Raw genomic sequence first — 22,632 nt, 5'->3', positions numbered from 1 at the left:
TTTGTGGTTGGCAGTGCTTGTGAACAACTAGTTCTCATTACAGCTTTAGGAGTGGGTATTACGGTTCAGCATGCTAATGAACAAATGGTTGTTTAATGACAACTTACTCAGCTCTCTAAAAATGAAACAATTACAATTACTTCTGAACTCAGAAATCCAGGTAATTCCTTAGAAAGCCAGAACACTGGTAATGTAACCCAAGAGAAGACAGGAGATTAATACAGGTAAGAATTGGCAATCGTGTGTGAAGAGGCAAGTCACAAAGTACCTGTTCTGTGCACGGAATTATCTCTAATGTATGCCTAAAGCAAAATACAGATTTAAGAGATCTATTGATTGTACCCCCATTTTCAAAATTCAGTAGACAAATATACATTGTTCATTTTCTCTGTGCAGGGACAGCTGTGGCTTCTTTCATTATAGGAGCATGGTCTTCTTGTAGGAGCAGCCTGCTTCCTATTCACAGCCTTTTAGGCAGATGGGTTACAAACACATGCTCTCTTTCCAGATTCTGTTTGCCTTCTAGTTATCTTCTCTGGAGACACCTGTAAAATTGGTTATTGTTGAGGGGTGATACTTTGAGATGTACTGCAGTTTTCATACTTTCCATTCTCTTTAATAGTGTTTATGTTTTAGGGTTGTAACCTACCAGCACAATTTTTATTAAAACAATTTCTTGAAAAATTTGTGTTAATGGCATACAACAATAAGTCAGCCTAGAATTCTTTTCTAGTTATAATTTGCTGTTTGGTCTACATGTCTTAAGCATTTAAGTAATAATAAAAGTAAAGATTTACAATCCTTTAATAGTCTTTTCATACTAATTTGCAAGCATGCATGCTGTAATGGTAATTTATGTCATCTGAACAGGTACTTTTGAACAAGCTCCTTTGAGAAATAACCATCATTTATTTCTTTATGCTTCCATGGCAAATTACACTTTCATAAAGTGCAATCTTTACTTGCTTTATACATGTTGCCATATGTGTTATTCCTAGTAAAATAACTATGCTGCTTCTCCTTGGCAAATGAAAGCATCCTTCAGGGCTGACTAAAGTATGGCCTGGATATTGTATTACAGTCAGTATACACAGACTTGACTACTTTCTAGCTTGTTTTTCCTCTGGTGTTGCTACTTAGCTGGTTACTTAATCAGCCAGGGCTTTTTTCCTCTTGTGTGTTGCAATCCTTTTCCTAACGTGGGCCTGCTTGAGGGGCAATTGCTTAAAAACTATACTGGATTTTAGCTGGAGAAATTGCCCAAAAGGTTAGCATAAGCTACAAATATTTCATAACATGTTGTTTAAGATGGTATTGGCATAATCTTTGTATATTTAAAGCTGTGGTAGGATTTAGCTTAAATATCATTTGCTCAAAACACCTTTTTCCCTGCTGATGTGACTATTCTCAAAGGGGTTTTTTTTGCTTGCTAATATTAGTTCTCAGGTGTTACTCTACACGATGAACTTCATTTTCTTCATGGGGTGCAGGAAAGACTTTTGATTATCAAAGGGGGAGCTTCAGTTTGTTTTGAAAGACTTCTTTTGAATTTCTGGTAGTTCCCTGAAGGAGTCAGGAAATTAGAATTCATGCAGACCTTTTCAGTGAACGTGATGTATATCATAAAATTATTTTTGTTACCATATGTTTGTTTCTTATCCTGTTTTTGTTGATCACTGCATTGAATTTCAGAGTAAAGGTGAGTAATAAATGTGCCCTAAGCATAGCTTTGTCAAATTGTAGCTAATGACTAGCTACAGCTTAATTTGAGACAAAGGCTATTACAGCTGAGATTGGCCGTTGGACATAGTATATTCATTGACTAACTAGAGAATCATAAGAATTCCCCTTTGAGCAGGCTTTTTTCTGATCTTAGAGGTGTGCCTAACATGAAAAAAAGTACATTTATGTAATAAAATCTCAGCCTCTTGCTAAGTCTTTGTACTATATTTAGTAAAATGATATACCATATTTAGTATAATAATAATAATAACAACAACATTATTATAATATTATATTATAATATAATATAATAAATATAATAATAATAATATAAAAGGTTCTGGCCTTTAAGAATTTTCTAGCTTGGTGATTTTTTTTTTTTTTTTTTTTTAAAAGCAGCAGTGTGAGCTTTCATACCTCAAAGTCACTGGGAGTAAGTTATAGTTTTTTCAGGTTGTTTAAACGTGTTCTCCTTTACTTCTGTCACATTGTATGGATCAAAGATATAAATAGATACCCTTTGGTTTTGTAGGAACTCTGGGAAATGTGGAACATGGGAACCAGTATCAGATTAAACTGATGTATGAGCACAATCTTCAGAGAACTGCTTGTAATATGACTTATGGACCATTTGGTGGTGTAAAAGGTAAGCTCCTTGTTGCATATTCTTTATTATTAGTTGTTTAACAGTGAACAGTTGAGGATTAACTTAAATTTTGAAAGGCAACATAGTGCTGCTGTCTAGAGGAAACCCATTTCTATAAATGATGGCACCTTTCATCTGATGCATATTGAACATAACTGAAGTTAAGATGAGGCAAAGAATATTAAATGCAGAACAATTGTTTCCTCATGTCCTGAACCAGATGTGAGTTTACAAGGATAATACTGATTTTAAAAAACATTACAAAAACCCTGACTCTTCCCTTGTAAAATACTTTGACAACTAAAATAATTGTTTTCTTCTATGTTTTAATTCTGCTTTGCTTTTCTGCATCTTGCTTATCCTGAACAAAAAAAAAATGGTTAACATCTTCATTCTCTGAGCCTAAAATATCAAGATATAATACGGATTTTTTTTTTTTAAAAAAAAGCTTTGATAGGAAAAACATAAAGTAGAAAATAATATTTATGGTGGGTTTTTAGTTTTGAATGAATTTAATAGATATTAGTCTTCTTTGAACTTGTGACACAATTATGAATGCTTTTGTGTTCCAGTCTGGAAGCATTTAGGTTTGTTCTACATGGCATCTCTTTCTCTTCAGAAGTAAAGTTTGCCCAACAATACTGGGGGCTAGTAGTCATCTATACAGGTAATTTCCCTAAACTGTGGGCAGAGTGATACCACTTTACCAAGGCAGACAGTCTTCTCAGTCAGTATGGCAAATATATGTAGATAATACCTCAGTTCTGTCTGTAATAATCTTCTAGTAATAATTCTACAATGTCTTGTCTCTGGGCTTAAATTTAGCTGATCAAAATTCATACTGATTGGATGGGTTTTCACCTACTGGTTTTGCACAAACACCCTGGGAAAAAGGTCAGCTTCTGTGGGTGGGAAGGTATCTATGCTATGAGTATCTTGAGGAGTGAGTGTACAGGACATGGGCATATTCCTGTTAACAGCAGACAGACAATATGGAGTTTCGTAAATCTGAGAAAAGGCAGTAGTGTGCTTTCTGACATACTATAGTGGAATTGCAGTAGCAGACGTACTGGGGGAATCATAATCTAAGAGTTGTGAGTGTCTGGAATGGTTCAGGAGGAATAAAACATATACCCATATACCACCATACAGTTCTGCAGAATAAACTCTCTGGATTTTTGATATGCATGTTTGTTTACCATGGAGATCCGAGTAGAGGTCTGACCACCAGCTCAGTCTTGATGCCAGACCTGTCTCCCATATACCTTATCATGAGCTGTGGTGGGTGCAAATGATGTAATGAAGAAAATGTCTTTGCAAGCTAGGGAGATTTACCTCAGAACCAACTCAGCCAGCTATTCAACACCTAGGATGGTCAAAATGAAGGCCAATCCTGACAGTAGCAAGAACAGCAGAGTGAACTCTGGTAAGTTCTGCAAACTTTTCTTGTTTTCTAGTAGCACTTCTGTCCCAGCATGTCAGGTGCTTTCCTCTTCCTTTCTTATTTTCCGTGTTCCAGTTTGAATTATTGTGTTTATTGCTGTGGGAAAAGAACAACCTTAAGTCTTGTTTTGAGGTGGCAAATACACAAATCTCTGCCTTCTTTGTTTAATGTAATAAATAGTACATGTTCACATCATAAGATGAAGAAACTTTCTGTTTAAGACCTATATTTAGGAAAATAATAGTGAATGTTCAGGTACCTGATAGCAGACTACTAAGACATACATTGAAGCATCAGAGAAATAGGCAGAATGGATACTGGAAGAAGTTCTTTTGGGGGAATGAAAGAATGTAGGTTTTTGTACATTTCCTGGACTGAATGTCCTTTTTATGTGGCTTTCTTTCACTGTCTGATTACATTTCTTGCCAAGGATGTGCTTTTAATCTTGTCCCTAGCCTTTTGCAGTAGATCTATTTCTGGTTTAAGTATCATCTTTAATACCCCGTTCTCTCCTTGAGGCTCATGACTGACAGTATTGTGGTTTTATTTCCATCTTGCAAGACCAGCCAGAGTGGACCAGAAAAAAGTTCTATCAAGCGTTGTTAATTTTGGTAAACAGATGCCTGTCCTGTCTGGCCTGCGTACTCTCTGTGTGTGTCTTTGGCAGATGTGCTGGGCTGCAACTGGGAGCCAACCAGTCTGTAAATAAATAAATACTTTTTTTACTATCTTCCTTCTATGGGTTTCTCTGGAATTCTTGCGAGGCATCTGCTAACAGTCTCTCGCCTTCAGCAGAGATTACTTCATGACGGTGGCAGTGCTGGCAGTGTGCAGCAGTGAGCTTGCTTTGGGTAACAGTCTGACCTCTACACCACACTCTAGAAGTGGACTAACAAAACGTAGGGAGAGTTTTTGTATTTATTGCATTCTGTTACTGCTGCAACTAGTATGTGTCTTATTGCTAAACCTAAGCATCCTTGAAACAACGTGAAGGTAAAAGAGGCACTTCAGAGGTCATGTTTACAGAGCTACTGACGCAGGCACAGGAGAATAGCAGTTGAACAGAAGGAGAGCGGGCATACAGGGAAAGCATGCTGTGGGAGTGTCAGGAAGGAGGGTGAATGTCAGTCCCCCAGGAATCTTTCATCTGAGGAAGCAAAGAACACTGCAGGAGTTGACACAGAAAGATTATGAAGATTATGCTTTTTTATTTGTATGGAGCTCTTAATCCTATACCTTCAGTGGTAAAGAAACTCATTCTACCCAGCCATACCAGTTAACCCTGGCAAAAGAAAAACAGAGGTGACGTGTACACTAGTTTGTGCTGGTGTCTTCTAGCACATTCTTGAGGGTTTTCTGTCCTTTCTTGGGATGAACGTTTATTTGGGTTCTAGTTAATGCTCTGCTTTTTTTTTTTTTTTTGTTGAACTGCTTCCAAACAGTTGCTTGTCAGTTTAATGGATACTGCCAAAATGATCAGTTCACTACGGCTTGCTCTTACCTCAGATCAAATACTTGCCTCTTGGCATTCAGATTTCTCTTGTAATTGTTCATAATATGATTTCTACCCATGTGCAAATGCACTTTGTGCTGTCTAGTGGGCCATTACAGCTGAAGCTTTAACTGAGATGCGAAGTGCCCTGTTAGTCTCTTGATGCTGTAAGGTTGCATAGTCAATTTTGAAAGTTGGGATGTAAAGCCAGCGCATAGTTTCTATTTTCCATCCTACATCTCCTTTGGCCTCTGTGGTGTCCTCTGCTCATTCCTTTGTAAAAAGTTTCAATTTCCTTTGTAAAGGGAAAGTTGAACAGCAAAGAAGGTGGCTGAGGCTTACTGCTGCCCCCCTGCATTATAGAGAATCATGTGGGGAAAGAGCTCGAGCATACTGTCTTGTCCTGAAGAACCTTTCACAGTGTGGGATGGGGGAAGTAGAATTGCAAGAGACGCATGAAACAGGATGGAACAGAAATCTGTGGCTGGGTGACTGCTACTAAAATTGGGGAACAGTTTTCCATAAGTAGGCAGCAAGATATGCATAGAGCTATTGAAAGGTACTCTGTTTCAATCCAGCAGTAAAGCTTTCTGAGTTGCTAAAAATCCTGCAGTTCCCTTTAGATCATTATAGGGGCTGAAGAGGCAGAGATTTGCTCAGACCAAATTTTCAGTTTTCGTATTGAAGTTTGGTTTAGATTGTACTGGAGTAGAATCTGGTTCTCTAATTTAGAAAGCAGCTTAGGATGCCTGTAAAGAAACTGCCTGAAATTTTTCTCTTGAGTATTGGTTGACCTAGTGTCCCACCAGAGCTTTTCAGAAATTAAGCAGAATAGCTATTAGAAGCAAATTCTCTGCTACTGTTTTATGTTTTGGTTTGGTAATGAAGCTTCACTGAGCTTCAGCTGTTTGTAGTTAAATGTGTACTTACATAAACCTCTCCCTGTACCTACTCTCTGCAGCTTCATAAGGGAGGAGGATTTCTCATGGCTTCTATTACTGTGGTAGCTGGGGAAGAATGTCTCTGCAGTTGACATGTTCAAAATACAGAAACAAACACCTTTAGATGTGTATCACATTCTCTGCTTCCTCCGATGTAACTTTTTGTTCTCCTGTCCCTGTTAGTTTGTGTCAATCTTAGACCCTTGTTATTTTGTAATTTGGTCTGCTAGACTGCACATCTGTTTAGCTGAAATAGGATGGAGATGTAAAACATACCAAATACAGAAAATCATGGTGATTTTTTTTGTCTCTTGTATTAAGAAAAAAGGTATTATAGATTTCTATGAGGAGGGAATTGTGAGGTAAACAAGCATATTCTGTAGCCTAGTTGCTAGCAGCTTCATTCTTGCTTGTGTCTTCAGATTAATGATTTGATGCTATGAGCAATTCACACATGGAAGAATTGACATAGATGTTTGCCTAATAGGAACAGATGAAGAAAATCAACAAGATCATTTATTTAGTATCATAGAAGGTCGAAATCTAAATTAAAGAAATGATTAAAGCTATAGAATGAAAGAGCTGAAGGCTGAGAAATTGTCCAGTGATTTGCATAGAGTAACAGTGTGCATTTGCCCTTAAAATAGCAGGGTGTGTATTGTGGTTGTCACCACTAGATGGTCCTCTCATGACAGTTATGGGTTAGTAGGCTGCATCTCTAAAGCTGCATTTATACTTGAACTGATTCTACAGGTGTATTTACTGCAAGATTTAATCAAGTATAGAAAACATAAAAGCACTTTCTGAAAACCGGTATAGCTAAAAGTGTTTCATTGATTAAAACAATGTATTCTGTTGGTTGTAGAACTTTAGCAAAAAGGTGAAATGAATTTGACTCCTATGTTCAGCAAAACTGTTAATTGCCCAGGAGTCTGAGAATTAACAAGGAAATCCCTTGTATGTTTAGCTAGAATCCTAAACAAAGTTAATGGAAATATTTTAAAAAAGTAAATTGAAAACACCTACAAAGATGAAAATACAAATCAAGCACAGTGTAGGCAGAGTTGTGACATAAAACTTTAAAAATCTGTTGTAAAGGGAAGGATTATAATACATAACTTTGCATTTTTTTGCTGCTTGAATTTTACATTTGTCCTTTGCTCTCTCTAAACCCTGGTGCTAAAATGAAAACATGAAACTATCAAGAAATGACACAGGAATATCAACTAATTTTATATTTTAAAAATTCCGTATTGTTAGCCCAGACTTTCAAAAATTCAACTTAAAAATTAAGTCACTGCCTTTGTTATGTAGAATGCCTAGATCTGCTTTTCATATTTCTGAAATTTTCCTCATGGTCTTAGAGCTGTAAGTTGAGTTTGTTCTGCAGTGCTCTGATTCTAGCATATGGGTCTTTTTAGAAAGGGTGATTCATAATAAAACCATGAGTTAGTAGTGCTGAGCACTGGTTTTTAACCAAGTGAACTCTTAACCTAGCCACAAAATGTCACAGCCCTTAAGTAATGAACAGACTGTACACTCTTCATGTTTTACTTCAGATAGAAAATTTAAAGAACTTTAGGTGACTCTACTTTAAGGTCTTCTGATACAAATTTTAAAAAGAAATTTAAGGTGAAAAAGCATACACTTTTATAATTTGTATTGCACCCTTACCTATGATGAGACTTGACTCTACAAAAGTTTTACTTTTTGTAAACCTGTTTCATCACATAATTTTTTATGAGGCCAGCTTATGCTATTTTTATTTAACATATCCTGCAGTTATGCCGCAAGAGATGACTGTGTTAACAATTCAACTTTCATTATATGAAGTGATGTTTGCTGATGGCTTACAATATCTTGGAAAGTATTTTTTGTTTTCACATCTGTAGTATGTTCTGGGTGTTTATAAGATACTTGAGTCAAATACCAAGTTATTGGGTAAGATTGTGTTAAAAAACCTGATCAGTTTGCAATAGCAAGAGTATAGTTTGCATAGCTAGTTTATATTTTTGTTTGGGAGAGAAGGGAGAAAGTTGTTGGGCATCTCAGGCTTGTTTAGAATTTTTGGTCACCGAGATGCAAAGCGCTCTCCCTATTACTCTGTCTGTCAAAGATCTGAGTTGAGTTCCTCCAGTGTTGAGTCAGATGTACTTGTGCTTCTGTGGTTGCTATGTGGGACCGAGGCAGCTTGCTAATTTTAAAACAGTGTGTGTACTAGATGCAGCATGTGATGTGCTCGTTTAGAACTTGAGTTTCTATCTTGGACAGCATCTCTCAAATGCTTTCTGTGAAGTATCACGATGTCTGATGACAAGTAAATAAAATTTGAAATACTGTACTGCGCTGGTAAAGCTTAAGTGATGGAACTCTGTTTCGCTGATTGAAAGTCACTGCTGACTGAAAGCTTCTGATAAATGAGTTGCATCTTTTGACATTGTTTAAAAGAGTGGAATGGAGAGAAGCAAGTGAATTGGATAGTGTTTTAGTTAAAAATTCATTTTCTTATTCTTCTTTATGCAGTAGTGTACATCCAGTTCAGTTCCTAAGGCATAAATCTGATATTAATCTAGAAATAGTCAACTCTATTAAGCAACATTCTATATATTGTTTAATCTTAATTAAAGTTAAACCAGTGTTTATAGAAAAACAGTGAGATTTTTGTTAGCTGTGTAATGATTAGATTTTGAGCCAGTATTGTTAAATTCTGTGATTGACATAATTTGATCATAGTTCTGTTCCATTCTTAAATTTTTTCTTCAGTTTCACTAAAATCATGTAGGTCTAGTTCTTTTAATTAAAATAATGCTGAATTGGATCTGTTCTAGCTGTGCAGGAATTTTGGTTAATCAATTTACCAGTGTTGACTTCAATTATAATAAATAGCAGTGAACTATCCTCATGTGATGATACTAAAACTTCTTATAGATGGGTAGTCACTCAGAGATAGTTGAGATAATTACCAACTGCTTACTTAAGCATCTCATGAACTTGCATATTTGTACAATAGAATATATGCAGGAAATTGACATTAAGCAAAACTCATTCTTGACTCAGTGCAAATAAATTCATATTACTTCATAATTAATTTGTATAGCCTTTTTCTAATGTGATGTTTAGATAATTAGTGCTGAAGTTATCTTAATTTGTATTTACAACAAATAGAAATAAACTCTGTCCTGTGCTTTGACTTTGTGGTGTTCACATTGAGGGTATTTAGACATGGTATCTTGCCCTGCCCTTTGAAAAGTCTGAGAAAGAGACACTCACTTGGAAAATCACTTTTATTGCTACATTACCAGTTTCTGTTGAATGGATTATGACTCAGCTAGCTTGTAGCCGTTAGTCTAAGTCTTTCTACATCTTGAGAAAGACTCAATAAACTACTTGTGCTTGTCTGTTATTAAGAAGAGAGATTTACTGTTGTGGAGCTTGCTTAGAGGAAATGATGGTATTCTGCTCTTCTGTAGTAAAAGAGTGATGCTGTTACTACTGCTTTGAAAAAGTGTCCAGATCAGGTCACAGTTTCATTCTTTGCCTTGTTAGTCTTGAGTCAGATGTGAGGAAGGTATATGCAATAAATTTCTGCTGAAACGATACAAAGAACGGGGAAGTGCTTTGAAGTAAAAACGAACCTGCTATTACTTGAAGCTTAGGTAGCTTTACATATTATCACATAAATTTCCTGTGGTCAGTTGTGCATTAGACTGAACAGTGGGCAGGACAGTAGTTCATACATGAACAAGCAACAGTATATGAGGAGTGAATACTAAAATTCTATGTTTTGAGGACTGGTGTACAAAGTGCAGATTTCCTGAGCTGTCTGAAGTGGTTAGGAAGTGTGTGAATGATTCCACTCTGTAACAGGAGGATGACCTTTCCCAGGTGAGATTTGAGTTCTGTGATTGTTCTCCAGGGTGTAAGTGGTACATTGGGGTGGGTGTATGAACATTCTCAACGCTTCCAGTTTTCTTTTTCAAATTATATTGTTAAGATTTTGCCTTCCATTTAATTACTAAAGCAGCAGCCTATTGATAGTTTACCAGTGGGATACACAAGCTATTGGACTGCTCTTGAATAGAATACTGATTTTATTTAGTGACAGAGAGAAAACACTAAATAACCTTGCTTTCTTAGTTGCTGAGTTATTTTTGAATGGCTTTTTATTTTCACTGCAAAAGCAATATTATATTTTGTGTGATTCCACAAAATATACTTATAATATCTAATAATTAAACAAAGAGTGAAGTCATCCTGGTTTTATATAGTCTCTTCAAATAAGCTGATAAACGATTTAGAATTGGATCCTCCTAATACCACACAGCTTTTGGAATTTATTTTTTAATCTGAAACCTTAATGACTTAAATTGTCTTCCAGAATAGTTCAGATTTATTTGAAGTTGTTCAATGGATACTATACCAATAAAAGGAAATAATAAAACAATAGCAAAGGGAATGAAAAAATAAAATACAGCTTTGACATGAAAAAGTTACAAGCAAAAAAAGTGTGAAAATACCTTGAACCTATCTTTTTCTCAGCAAATGGACTTGAATTCATTTTGCTTTTATTATAGCACTGGCCTCGAGGCAAAGTATGTTTGAGTGTTACAACAAAGAGGGTGCTATATGGAGGAATTTTTTAAATAATGAAATACAACATATGTGTAAACCATGCAACCTTGTAACAGGAAACTTTGTAAGAGGGGTAGACTGCTTAGCTTTTCCACAATTCTGCAAGAATGAATTTTATTAGGTGTTAGGCAGAAAAAAAATTATCAGCTGAGTTTTATGCTGTAAGGTTAAATGATTCTTATGATTATGTTTAAATACAGCAGCAGTATAAATTTGGACTTTGATTTATTGGATAGTTCTGTTAAGGAGCAGAATGTTTAACTGTTACCTTCCTGTTAAATTGCTTTTGAATAAGGGCAGATTATTTGAAAGGCTTGGTTTTCATGAGTTTTTTCATGGAGTAGATCTGCTGATGACTACTTCTAAATGGTTTCTCATGTAACTTCGGAAACCTGGTGGTGTGGTTTTTTGTTTTTTTTGTTTTTTTTTTTTTTTTTTTTTTTTTTTTTTTGTTTGTTTTGTTTTTTAAATAATGGTCTTAGAACCTCTTCTCTAAATTGAGCATGTGAATGGAAAAGTAAGCAAGGAAAAGTTCTCTGAATCTCTTACCATGCCTTTCCTTAAACCTTCCTCAACTTCTCTTAACAGTACTGAGTAAGATCGTAGCCTAACTGCAGTAAAACTCACATTGCCTTCAGTATGCTAGAACTTTACTTCAATTATAAATTGCTAGACACATCACTTAATCTGCATTTTGTTTAAACAAAGCTCTGCAGTTAAAATGAAGTAAAAACAATTGTACAAATATGTTACTTTGGAAGCAGTTGTATGTGTAAGCGAAAGACTTGTTTTTCAAAACTTTGATAGATTTTATATGATACTTTTTCTAATTTAGTTTGTTGAAGTATGGTACCCAAATGTGTGCAGCCATTGTGCGCTGGTAGTATAAAATATTTTGTATCTTGCACGTGAGGTTATGGCTTTTGCCGTACTCCTGCCAAGAATCAGCAAGTGCCAAGCGGAACAATAATTACCTCATATGTTTTTAATAGCACATGTATATTAATAATGACCCAATCTTGCATTTGTCTTTTTGATGACATATTGTTGACTCATATTTAATTCATCATCATACTCTAATCCCCAGATTCTTCTTCTTAGTGCTATTGCCTGCCATTCTCTGGTTTCCTGTGAGACAATTGTCTGAGATCATATCAGATGTTTTACTTAAGTTTAGAGATGCTGTCTCTAAAGTTTAGAAATGCAGTATATATTATTGCCCTGTCTAATAAATAGTTTGGCATGATGAATTTTCCATTACTTCAAACCTATGTACAGCTTTATTATTTACATATGTACTTTCTTACTGAATGTTCCAGCATTTTATGTGAATGCATTTGTCTATCAGATTTGTTTGCTGCTCCATATTTTTTCATCAAAACTTATGCAATTTTAATTTTAATTTCGTCTCTTTAGTCTTCTCAAAGGGTGTTTCAGAAATGTGCATATGTAGCTTTTGTTTGTTTTTCTAGTATTCATCTGTGAATATTCCATTACCAGAAGGTCTCTAACCTATAAAAATTTATTTGGGAGGTCACCAAACCTTTGATAGTTACTTTTTCTAGAGGCTGAAATGTATCTTGTCCAGGCTATGATGCTTTCTACTAATTGTACTTTGGGTTATTAGGTTTGGTGCAAATTGTTCCTATTAGAAATCACTCTACTACATCATTCAAGTGAGATTTTCTTGGACATTTTAGGTAGTGGTGAGTAGATCTGAGTGTATCCTCCAAGGACAGAAAAGAATGCAAAGCAAAGACAATGAATCAAAAGCGAGAGGGAACAAACTGGCAAGAGGAGATGAAAATCAGTGAAAATGTAACAAGGTAATCTTACTTCAGATCCATGAGGAGAATTCTAACTTCATGGTAACTAGTTGGTACTAACCATGGTCACTTCTTTTAGTCCTTTTTGATAGATTTATCATTGGGAAACTTGGACAACTATGCATATACAAATGAGTAAGATTTTAGAAAGAGTCACCAAAACTAGAAAATCAAGAAGCTGAAAAAAATGAAAATTTTTGGTAGACTTCAGTTTATCTACTTGTTTTGTGTAGAACTGCCATTTTTCCCCCGGGTGGTAATGCAAGCTTTGGTCAATGCGACTTGAGCTTATATCAATCATAGTTCTTGCTAAGTAGCAGAGCCTCTACCTTCTGGAAGCTTAAAGGCTGGAGGTATAGAATGCTGTCATTTCAAGTGTCAAAGTTTTAGGAGAAACTGGAGATTTCTGAAGGGCTTAAAAAAGCAATCCATCACAAAAGAAGTTTAGCAGACCAGAAAGAAAATTTTGGGTTTGGATTCAAAATTCATGTTTTAAACAAAATCAATATGTAACTTTTCCATGGATTACTGTGGTTGTCTGTTCTATTACCCGTTGTATAAGGTCAGATCAGATGAGAGTGTGTGTAACTTAAAGAAATAATACTGCAGCCTTGCTAAATTTTTGCATTTCTTTAACATGACTCAGTCTGATTATGAGTGGGGTTTAATAAACACAAATAACTCCCCCAAAATGTATTTGGTGACCATACTGAATAAAAAGGACAAGGAAGAATTACAGCAGAAATAAAATGTATGTGACTGCTCTTTAGTATGATTGATTGGAATGAAAATGTGTGTCATCTTGCTTACCTGCAAAAGTACCAAAATAATATTTTGCAATGTTAGTGGCAAAGTAATAAGATAATTTGAGTGTTCACCATGTGCTTCCAGTGATCTTAAAATACCAGTTAACAAGTTGTTCCTGTTTGCTTAATCTATGGTGTCTTTTCTGAGCTTGCCAAAAAGGAAACCAAAAGGGATGGTGACTTTTTTGATAGAGATTTAATTCACTGACTCATTTGACCACAAAGTAAGAGTTAGTCCTTTCTGTATGTTGGTTACTAGTCTAGGATATATATAGAAAAATGATCTGAATGTTAAGAGTGGCTGTATTTTTTTGGTGTTTTTGAGGATATTTAGTCAAGTTGTTTACTTCTAATTTGAATGGTATATTTGAAACTTCCAAGAGATACAGGTGTTCCACCTAATTCTGTAGAGTGAACTTCCAGTTTTGTGTCGTAAGCTTCAGACTGTTAGACTTTGTTATAAACTATATTTAATGGGTTCTTTGGATGTGACTTCAGTTATTCTGGAGAGCATACTTCAGCAAATAGTTTCAACAATTCTGGAGCTCAAAAAATTAATAAAGAATCAAAGTGGTTTGGGAATTTGTTAGGAGTTATGAAGCTTCTTACTCTAAGGAGGCTAAAAATTAAGAAGTAGGAGAAAACGTGGAGAATTTCACTGGGGTTTAACAGCAGGATTTTTAAAATTCTGTTTGGTTATAAGTTTGCAGGTCTGTCTTAAACGGAATTTTATAGATGGTAGATTTATTGTATGATGTGGCTTAAGATCCTACTGATAACTTTTGAAAGTAACTAAAATATTGCAAAATAGGGCCTATACTCAACTTGAGCTGAGCTCAATGAAAAGTCTACTATTGATTTGTGATTTGTTAAAAGCATCCATGTGCCTTAACTATTCAGTCAAAGCTACCACTGATTTGGAAGGGCAACTGCTGACAGTACTTGTTTTTATTTCATTTTTATTTGTGGGAGATTTGCTAGTTCAGTAAGATGTTCTGTAATATCTGTGTAATACATGATAGGTGTATAACATCAGCTGTGTGCAGCTTAACATTGGAAAGGTTCACAGACTAGAATTTCTCCTACCTTCTTTAGAAGAAGCATATGTCAGTATTGTAATGCCTTTATGAATGCAGGGGCTTCAGAGAAGATTTCTACAGTTGCCAGGGCTTGAAAAGTAGTTATGCAACAAGTTAAGGCAAGAAATAGAATTTAAGGAAAAAGAATTTTACAATTTCTTCATGAATCATCATTATTCAGGCTACATCTATGTATACAGCCATCCTCCCATGCAGAGCTAATGTTCTTTTTCAAGACTGACTCTATACTGTCTATAATTAATCTGCTGTATTCTATAGCTTTGTGTCATACTGCTTTCACAGCTGCCTGAACATTTTCCCTGAGACTTATTACTTTTATTAGATAGAAACATCTGCTTTTGAATGTGGGAAAAATTCTTTGCTTAATATGAAGGTTGTAATAAACAAATTTTAGTGCTATAATCTGTTTAGGGGGAGGAGACTTTACCTGTGATGCCTACACAGTGCTAAGTACCAGATTTCTTTCAGCAGGAACTTTTGTGTGCTGGATGTTGCAGCTATGATACTTTTGGATCTCTGTATTGCATGGTAGTCTTTTGTGCTCCTTTGAACCATGCTAGTGGTTTTTCAAGGGGCCTTCCACCACCCCCAGTCAATATGAGGTTTAAAGGGATTGTTGCTAAGTTGCATAATTTAACTATGCTGCCTTCTGTGGTGAGAGTTGTATCAAAAATAAATGATTATGTCACAGGTCTCTAAAGGATTGTGCAAGTGAGGGCTGATTGGCCTTTGGAGATGCTTTAGCAGTTCAAGATTCCCTTTCCATCTAAGATCCCCCTTATGCTTTATGGTGGGTAGATATCTGCAGGTTAGGTAGAGAGAATACAGTATGATGGCTGACAGAACTGAAAAGATTTTTTTTCTCACGGCAGCTCTGACTGCGTGCTGTACTGTGTCTTGAACAAAGAGGCTTCTTACAGAGTGAGCTGTTGCAGAGAGAGCATCTCTGGTGCTGGGACCTGTGAGCATGTTTTACTGCAATGCTTTAATATCCGAAAGGGATTAGAAAATAATTAAAGCTAACATCAGTAGAATAAGGATTTAGTGGTTTCCTTAAACACTTGCCTTATTTTCTTTTAAACTCCTATCCACTTCTCTATTTCCTTCCTCTTGAGTAATTTTTCAGTTCTAGCAGAAGAGCACTTAGTCTCATCTGGAACATATGTACACTACGTTTGGGATGGGTATGTGCATTAGCATTGAGTGATGCAGGGCATTTTTCTTTTTTCCCTTTACGTGCGTTCAGGGTATTGCACTGCCTTGGCAGTGCTGTCAGATCCTCTGGCCTAGAATGAATGGCTGCAGCTGAAGTCCTGAACTTTGATCCCATCTGTAGTAATGCAATGAGCAGCCACCAGACCACCAAGCTAGTCAATTCAGATTTCTTTCTGAATGTACACTGACATGTGCTTCCTGCTTTGGGTTAGGGAAGTGTAACCTAAGACTTGCCTTTTACTAGGCACATAGATTGTTTTAAGAACTGCCCTACATATTTTCAAATGGCTTTTCCATTAGTCAGAAGTGATTCCTGAAGTGCTTTTCTCACAGTTGACCCAGATCTGTTTTGCTTCAGGAGCTACACTCAGCAGCAAGTTGATTTCTCCAAAATGGGTTTGAAATGGAGGAGACTTTGTTTTCTATGCTGGGAGAAATTTTGGGGAGCAAATTTCAGTGATGAAGAGAAAGGAAAACATATTCGCTTGTTTCAATTCAGGACAGTAATTTTTGTTTCAGTGTGGGAATACAATTAGTATGTATCACTTAACTGGTCAGTGCATGGATTTCACTTTTATTGTATTAAGAAAACATTTCCCTGTGTCTTTAAAGGGCTTTTAGGTTCCTGAGTGTTTTATAAACACCAGTTTATTTTTTATTTCCTTGATGCTTCCTTCCACACAGGACTTTTGACTGAAGCTTTTGATTACCACTGAAGGCAGTGAAGTTATCTCTGCTGACGTCTCCCTAAAATCTGTAACTTTATAAAGTTTTTCTCAGATTTCTAATTTATCCCATTTGATACTGTAGTTTTCACTGCATGATTTCACGTAGTACTCAGGCCTTGTGATTACATAATGTACTTTTTATGAAAATGATTTTGTGCTAGAGGGGAGACTCAGAGGAGAGGAAATCATTAACATGCAAAAAACTTGAGCTCCAAAATAGCTTTAATTAGAAACTTCTTTCAACAACCTCTTACCACCTGCCTCTCATTTTGGCTTTGTATTAGCTCTAAAAATAATTTGTGGTTTAAAAGTGTGACGTAAATATATTCATATCATGCTAGAGTAACAAAACAACAGTAGCTGGACTTGAGCTTAAAAGTAACGCTTTCTGGCTGAGGGACATTCCTCTTGAGACACAAACTGCTGAAACTGTGTAGAGTACACTAAGTGATTCCATCTGATCTGCAGAAAACACTATGGGTTATATTTTCACTTTATAAATATGTCACTGGCACAGCCAACTGGCTGCAATAAGCTTTTTTGAAATGGACATTTCTGACTGAGTTTTTGGGAGACTACTTTCTTAAAGTGAAACATAAAAACTCCATTCACTAGCTACACATTAAAAACAAATGTCCAAAGGAAATAAGTTGACCTATAAAAAAAGCTGGGAAATACACAATTTAATTTTTTTCAATTATGCTTTACATGTAATAGTTTGGATAATTGGAGTTGCATCCACTAGTACAAGTTAGTTAAAATACAAATTTGAAAATTAGTGAGTAGGAACAACACAAAGATGATGAATGAAGTAGTAGGTATATTAAGAAGTGATGCTGTACTCTTAAAGGCAAAAAGAGTGATTACTGATTTGGTCCTAGGTGCCTTATGTTTGTTTTTTCAAAGACTGTGGTTCAGTATTGCAGTATGCTTGGAGATCATTGAAATGCTCTAAAGAACTTGTCATGCCATATTCAATCATATCCCTACTGTTAAAACAGGAGATATTTTTACAATGTTTGTGTATGATCATGAATTATGAATGTTAAAGGTGAATGCTTCTGTCTGATGTGACATGTAGCTTCATATATATTGCAGAAAGTGCTGTAGTTTTTCTATTAATCATTTTCATGAGGTAATGAAATTGGTAAAAATAAGATTGATCTTCATAATACATATGAGAGCAGAAGCTATTACTGCTTGTTACTTAAGCAGTAACACCTCAACACTTCTACTGACATTTACTTTTTTGTTATTTCAGATATAGTATGTCTACTAGATTACCACTGCATATCAGTTATGTCTGCTGTAGTGTTTGTCTTTTAAATGCCACCAGAAGATAGGAAATTAACAACTAAATTGTGTATTTTAGACAAGCTTAAACCCTGAAGGTTGTGGTCAGAAACTGTCTAAAATACAGCTTTCTCACTACTATCAGTATAACTAGAAGTACCTGAAATTTAATTCTATTACAAAATATATGACTATTGTATTAGTAAGGTCATTCACTTTACAATTAAATGTCTTTTACTTTTAATCTTATGACATATCAAGCAATATTTAGCACTTTTCAAAACAGTAGCATGGCAAAAATGTAAACATAATTACTGTTATTTTTGGGTGACAAATTATTTTATACACATTTTTTTTCCCTGGTTTTATCTATATCTTTCTGAGGAAGAAAAGATGAAAACTAAGAGGCCTTAAGAAACAAAGTACAAATGTGTTCTGCTACTGTGCCTTTAAAAAAGTTTTTCAAGCTGATATTTGTAATCTTTTTGTCTTCAGGTTTCAGGTACTGGGAAAGCTAGACTGAAAGTTAAGGGACATTGAAAGTTAAGGTTCTGGAAATAGGGCAGACAGCTGCAGCTTTCTTCTGTAACACACTGCTGAAGTTAGGAAAATTCATAAGAAGCTGTGGGAGGGGAGTTGAAGATTACAGGGTTGTATTCTGGATAAGGATGTAAAATAGAAGTGGAACCGAACTGTTAGCTAATGTAAAATATTGAGAAGATTTTCAGTATGCCTTTGCTGAATGCAAACATATGTGATTTTGAGGTAACAGATGTAGAATAACTGGTCACATAGGTGCTTGGACCTACTGCTTGAAGTACTACTTTCTTGCAAACAAAATAAAAATGCCACTAGTTATTTCTAGTAGCCAATTACTATTCTTCAAGATAGCTGTACCTAAGAGACTGGTGGCAAGCAACTTTTACTAGTTATCAGTGTTTGTACGAGTTTCTCGGAGTACTCTTACTGGTTACTCATAATTTTATACAGCTGGCTAACTCTAGACAGTATCAGCAGTGTGATAATAATGTCAGCAACTGTTGGGAAGTAGAAACTGGGTATTGTTAACATTGATAGCATACCAGTGCAAAATATTTCAGGTTTCTCTAATGGTTTCCACTGTTTGCTGGTCAGGGGTCTGTGACAGGACTAAATCCTGTGAAATCACAGCCTAGAGGAACAGATATCTACTATAGTGCCTTGGAGTAGATCAGAGATGAAAGATGGAATGCCTTCTTTGAATTATCTTGACATCATCTAATCCGATCCCGCTTCCCAAGCAGATTCAGCTGCTGGCCTGACAGGGAGTCATGAGAGGTGTGCTGCCTTCTGGGAGCTAAGGCCTGAGATGTTGCTGGGAGGGTGCCACAACTTATCAAGAGCACAGACTACCATCCATTGCTACTTTCATGTGGGCATGAATGACACTTTAAGCTGAAACCTGGGAAGAATCCAGGAAGACTACAAAGCCTTGGGAGTACAAGTGAAAAGTATTGGTGCCCAAGTTATCTTTTTCTTCCATTTTACCAGTTAGAGGAAAGAGTGCAGCTGGAAGTAGATGTATGATGCAAATCAACTTCTGGCTTTGTGGCTGGTGCTGTCGTGAGGGTTTTGTCTTTTATGACAACGGGTCATTCTTCAATGACTATAGGCTGCTAGGGAGAGGTGGGATCCACCTGTCTAAAAGAGGCAAGGGAATCTTTGGCAACAGGCTGGCCAACTTGATGAGGCCAGCTTTAAACTGAAGGACTTGGATGGTGGGGTCCAAAGTGTCCATGCTTAATGCTATTGCAACCAACTGGTGAATAAATGAGGGCAACCAGAGCAGTGACAAATGTCCTTTAGCTGCCTCCCAAGATGTGAACCAGAAGACCAATGACCTAAAGTGTATGTATACCAGTGCACAGACTGGGGAACAAACAGGAGGAACTGGAACTCCGCACCCAGTTGAAAAGTTATGATATCATAGGAGTAACTGAAACACGGTGGGACAACTTACATGACTGGAGGATAGCAATGGGTGGCTATAAGCTGTTTCATAAAGACAGGCTGGGAAGAACAGGTGGAGTAGTTGGCTCTATGTTAAGGAGAACCTTGGATGTATAGAAGTCAACTATAGTGACTGTGGACACCCTATTGAATGCCTTTGGGTAAAGATCGGAAGGGTTGTCTTCAAGGGGGATCTTACAGTAGGCATCTGCTACGAAGCTCCGAACCAAGACTATAAGTCCAACGAAGCAACACTGGGATGACTTAAACGAGCTTTTGCATCAACAGAATCTGGTTCTTGTGGGTGACTTCAAGTACCCAGACATTTGTTGGAAGAGCAATACAGCAGCTCACATGTCATCCATCAGGCTACTGCAGTGCACAGGGGACTGCTTCCTCATACAAATGTTTGATGTGCCAACCAGGAATGAGGCACTGCTGGACTTGCTACTCACAAACCACAAACACCTGCATTGTAATACCTTGGTTAGCGACATCCTTTGCTGCAATGATCACAATATTGTGGCGTTTGGGATCGTGTTGAGCGTGCTGAAGGTTAGTACTAAGACAAAGGTTTTAGATTTTGGAAGAACAAACTTCAGCTCACTCAGAGCTCAGTTGGGAGGGATTCAATGGGAAACTTCCATGGAGGATAAAGGAGCTAGTGAGTGCTGGGAGTTTTTCAGAAACATTCTCCTGAAAGCACAAACACCATTCATTCCCTTTAAAGGTAAGGGAAGGAGGTGGAGCAAGAGACCTCCTTGACTTAACTGCAAGCTTCTGAGTCTGCTCAAAACGAGAAGCATACCAGAAATGGAAAAGCACATGAAGAGCTGTTGAGAACTACAAGGGCATTGCAGAGGTGTGCAGAGATGCAGTTAGAAAAGCAAAACTCATCTCAAATTCAAGTTGGCCAGAGATGTCAAAAACTGCAAGAAAAGGCTCTTCAAGTACATAACAAGCAGAAACAGAAGAATATTGGCCAGCTGTTAAACAGGAGAGGTGAATTATTCACCAAGAATACTGAAAAGGCAGAGATCCTCACCACTTCCTTCACCTCTGTCTTTACCAGTGCTGTTGGGCCCCAGGCCATGGGAATAAAAATGCAGGTCAATGCAAACACAGATGTACTGTCAGTGAAAGAAGAGTTGGTATGTGAACTATTACAGGAGCTTGGCCACTACAGATCGATGGGTACTGACATTATCCACCTGAAGGTGTTAAGAGAGCTGGCTGATACTTTTGCAAGGCCATTCTTAATCTTGGAGAGTTGTGGAAATCAAGGGATGCCCAGACTGGATGAAGGCTAATGTCACCCCCATCTACAAGAAGTGCTTAAAGAAGGCTCCAGGAAATTATGGACCCAACAGTCTTACTTCAATCCCTGGGAAAGTTATTGGAATGAATCCTCCTGGGGGCTATCACAAGTCAAATGAAGCACTTGATTGGCAAAAGGCAGCATGGATTCACCAATACTGTTTGTCCTTGACAAACCTGCAGTAACCTGCTTGATTGATGTGGGGTGAGCAGTGGACGTTGTCTACTTGGATTTCTCCAAGGCTTTTGATACGGTTCCCCACAGCTTCCTCTTAGATAAACTGATGTGTTATGGTCTAGACAAGGGGTCTGTGCGGTGGGTGGGGAACTGGCTGACAGGCTGCACCTGGAGGGTGGTGGGAAATACCTCTTTTTCAAACTGGCAACTTGTCACAGGGGGGTCCCCCAGAGATCAATATTGGGCCCAACGCTGTTTAATATCTTCATAAGTGATGATGGGAACAAGTGTACCCTGATGAAGCTTGCTGATGATACCAAACTGAGTGGGGGAGTGGACCCTTTTAAAGGGAGAGCCACCCTGCAGGAAGACCTGGGTAGGCTGAAAGAGTGGGCTAACAAGAACCTTATGAAGCTCAACAAGGGCAAGTATATAAGGTCTTGAACTTGGGAAAAAGTGATCCAGGAGTGCAGCACAGACTGAGATCTACCTGGCTGGGAAGCAGTTTTGTGGAAAGGGAACTGGAGGTCCTGGTTATGACTGAACAGTGTGCTGCAGCAGCAAAAAAAGCCAACAGGATACTGGGTTGAACCAAGGACATCACCAGCTGAGATAAAGAAATCATTGTTCACTGCTACTCAGCACTTGTCAGGCCACACCTGGAATGCTGTGTTCAGTTTTGGTCCCCGCTATACAAAAAAGATGTGGAGAGACTGGAGAGAGTTCTGCCTTGGGATGGGGAAATTGGAGGGGTAAAGGGAGACTCGTAGATTGAGATAAAATAATAGGAATAAAATAAAGCAATAACAGTAATAGAAATACAAATGGGTAATGCACAATGTGATTGCTCACCACCTGCTGACTGATACCCGGCCCGCTCCTGGCTAGTGATCTCGAAATACCAAGATCCCGCAATCGTCATCCTGGAAGTGATAGAGAACCCCACCTCCTTCCTAGCTGCCCCTCCTTTCTATACTGAGTGTGACATTACATGATGTGGAATATTCCACTGGCTAATTTGGGTCTGGTGCTCTGGCCCGGCTCCCTCCCAGATTCTTGTACACTTTGCACAGGCAGAACATGGGGTTTGGAGAGACCTTGATCTCTTAGCAACAATTGAAAACATCAGTGTATTATCAGCATTCTTCTCATACCAAATCCCATATTGAATCCAAACCACAACACTAGTCTAGCTACTAAGAAGAAAAATTAACTCTATCCCAGCTGAAACCAGGTCAAGGAGGCAGCACCTAAAATCAAGGTAAATGGCACCCACTGATCTCCTGTCATCCACAAAGCTAGT

General features: G+C 37.2%; 1 protein-coding gene across 1 annotated transcript in view; it reads left to right on the top strand.

Annotated features, from left to right (window-relative positions):
- BBS9 (Bardet-Biedl syndrome 9) overlaps nt 1-22,632 on the top strand; it is a 284,514-nt gene that overhangs the window by 6,690 nt on the left and 255,192 nt on the right. The window contains exon 4 of the mRNA XM_026843854.1: nt 2,255-2,368. Within this exon, the coding sequence (XP_026699655.1) occupies nt 2,255-2,368 (114 nt within the window). The remainder of the gene's footprint in view (nt 1-2,254; nt 2,369-22,632) is intronic.

This window comes from Athene cunicularia, assembly GCF_003259725.1.
Source record: "Athene cunicularia isolate RWA chromosome 2 unlocalized genomic scaffold, athCun1 chr2_part2, whole genome shotgun sequence".
In the NCBI taxonomy this organism is placed as follows: Eukaryota; Metazoa; Chordata; class Aves; order Strigiformes; family Strigidae; genus Athene; species Athene cunicularia.
Note: the sequence above shows the minus strand (reverse complement) of the source record. Positions and strands in the feature narration are given on the sequence as shown.